The 2678-nt window shown below is 45.3% G+C and overlaps 1 protein-coding gene across 1 annotated transcript in view; it reads right to left on the bottom strand.

The window, feature by feature from the left end:
* Positions 1-1802: 1802 nt before the first annotated feature.
* The window catches only part of Catsper2 (cation channel, sperm associated 2), a 16889-nt gene continuing 16013 nt past the window's right edge, over positions 1803-2678 (bottom strand). The window contains exon 13 of the mRNA XM_013010295.1: positions 1803-1989. Coding sequence (XP_012865749.1) covers positions 1958-1989 — 32 coding nt within the window. The 3' untranslated portion in view covers positions 1803-1957. The remainder of the gene's footprint in view (positions 1990-2678) is intronic.

Here is a 2678-nt window from a genome sequence, read left to right as displayed (position 1 = left end):
GCCACAGCCTCACTTTTGGCTTTTTGGGGTGTTAATTAGAGATGGGACTTTCATGCCCAGGTTGGCTTAGAACTGTGATCCTCACATCTCAGCTTCCTGAGTAGCTAGGATTACAGGCATGAGCCACTGGCTCAGTCAGATTCTTAGCTTTGCTTCTTACTTGGTATGTGCCCTTGGGAAAGTTACTTAATTAATATTTTTAAGTCTCAATTTTCTGATAATTAAAAAAGGTAATTTTATGGAATGTGTAATTCTTCATGTATACACATTATATTTATGGTATGTGTATATGCGAGCTACATATAAAGTATTTTTGTACATATCAAGCATTCAAAAAGTAATGAGAGAGCCAAGAACAGTGGCTCACATCTGAAATCCAGATTACTCAGGAAGAAAAGATCAGGAGGATTGCCGGGTGCCGGTGACTCAGGCCTGTAATCCTAGCTACAGAGGAGGCTGGAATCTGAGGATCACAGTTCAAAGCCAGCCCAGGCAGAAAAGTCTGAGACTCTCATCTCCAATAAACGACTAGAAAAAATAACTGGAAGTGGCCTGTGGCTCAAGCAGCAGAGCGCTCACCTTGAGATAGTGCCCAAGCCCAGACAGTGCCCAAGCCCAGAGTTCAAGCCCCATGACTGACAAAAAAAAAAAAAAAAAAGATCAGGAAGATTGTTGCTCCGGGCCAGCCCAGGCCCTCCCAAAAAAAGTTTGCAAGACTCTGTCTCAACCAATAAAAACAGTGTCATAGTGGTGTAAGCCTGTTATCCAAGCTATGGTGCATAACTAGGAGAATCAAGGTCCAGGTTAGCCCAGGGCAAAAAGGAAGACCGTATCTCAAAAAAAAAAAAAAAAAACTAGCACAAGAAACCTGTGGCTTAAATGGTAGAGCATCAGCTGTGATTGAAAAATAACCAGTACAAGACAGGCTGGTGGTTCACAGCTGTAATCCTGTGTACTTAAGAGGCTGAACACAAGAGGATGGCAGTTAAAGGCATCAAGCCCAGGTAGAAGAGTTTTCAAGCCTCCTTTCTCAACCAATAGCTGGGTACTGTGGTGCACACCTGTCATTCCAGATATGTAGAAGGCTGGAATCAAAGGGCTCACAGTCTAGACTCACTTGAGCAAAAAAGTATGTAAGACTCCAGCTCTGGGCTGGGAATGTGGCTTAGTCATTCCTCAGTATCACATAAACAGAAAGAGCCTGAAGTGGTGCTATGGCTAAGGGACTCTTGTAGAGTGCTCAGCTGGAGCTGAAGAGCTTAGAAAGAGCACCCAGGCCGAGAGTTCAAGACCCATTAGCGACCCCCCACCACCACCAAAAATATGCTGGGCACTGGTGGCCCACTCTGTAATCCTAGCTACTGTGATCTGAGGATGGCAGTTGAAAGCCTATGAGATTCTTATCTCCAATTAACCACCAGAAAACTGGAAGTAGACTGTGGCTCAAAATGGTAGAACATTAGCTTTGAGCAGAATAGCTCAGAGACAGTACCTAGGCCTTGCATTCAAGCCCCACAACTGACCAAAAAAAAAGGGGGAGGAGGGCTAAAATTATAAAGTCAAAGTCAGGAACTACAGGTTTGGGGTCCGGTCATGGGGCCTGAACTCTGGGCCTGGGCGCTGTCCCTCAGCTCTTCAGCTCAAGGCTAGCGCTCTACCACTTGAGCCACAGCGTTATTTCTGGCTTTTTTCTTTTTGCTTATGTGGTGCTGAGGAATCGAACCCAGGGCCTCATGCATGCAAGGCAAGCGCTCTACCACTGAGCCACCTTCCCAGCCCCTGAACTAACTTTTGAGCTGACCTTATAACTTATGGTATCTTCTATGTCTCAGTGATACAGTTAACTTACCAGTAGAATTTGTTAGCATATTTATTAGCCTTTTATGTTGTGAATTCCAACAATTCCTTTCATAATCTTATGCTGGGCTCAGAGATTTGGAAGCCATCCATGTATGCTCTACTTGTCTTCAAAGTTCATTAGTGCCTGCACTGTAAAAAAAACTGATTGTGAGGCTAAAGAGCGAAGAATATTTGAGATATACCAATGTCTGGTAAAGACTGCTTTTCTGGGTTCAGGTTTCCACACAAATCTTGATTAATCTTTACTCTAAATTAAGCCATGTTCTCTTGGTCACAACTTAATCAAGAGTAAAGAAGCTGCCACAAGCTGGGAAGGTGGCTTAGTGGTAGAGTGCTTGCTTTGCATGCATGAGGCCCTGGGTTCCATTCCTCAACATCTTATAAGCAGAAAAAGCTGGATGTGGTGCTGTGGCTCAAGTGGTAGAGCGCTAGCCTTGAGCTGAAGAGCTGAGGGACAGTGCCCAGGGACCTGAGTACAGGCCCCAAACTGGCAAAAAAAAAAAAAAAAAGAAGCTGTCACATGCTGGTGGCTCATGCCTGGAATCCTAGCTACTCAGCAAACTGAGATCTGAGGATCGTGGTTCAAAGCCAGCCCAGGGAGGAAAGTCTGTGAGACTCTTTTTGTTTTTTTGGCCCGGTCGTGGGACCTGAACTCTGGGCCTGGGCACTGTCCCTCAGCTCTTCAGCTCAAGGTTAGCGTTCTACCACTTGAGCCACAGCGTTATTTCTGGCTTTTTTCTTTTTGCTTATGTGGTGCTGAGGAATCGAACCCAGGGCCTCATGCATGCAAGGCAAGCACTCTACCACTGAGCCACCTT

This window comes from Dipodomys ordii, unplaced genomic scaffold (assembly GCF_000151885.1).
Source record: "Dipodomys ordii isolate 6190 unplaced genomic scaffold, Dord_2.0 Scaffold11, whole genome shotgun sequence".
Classification (NCBI taxonomy): Eukaryota; Metazoa; Chordata; class Mammalia; order Rodentia; family Heteromyidae; genus Dipodomys; species Dipodomys ordii.
Note: the sequence above shows the minus strand (reverse complement) of the source record. Positions and strands in the feature narration are given on the sequence as shown.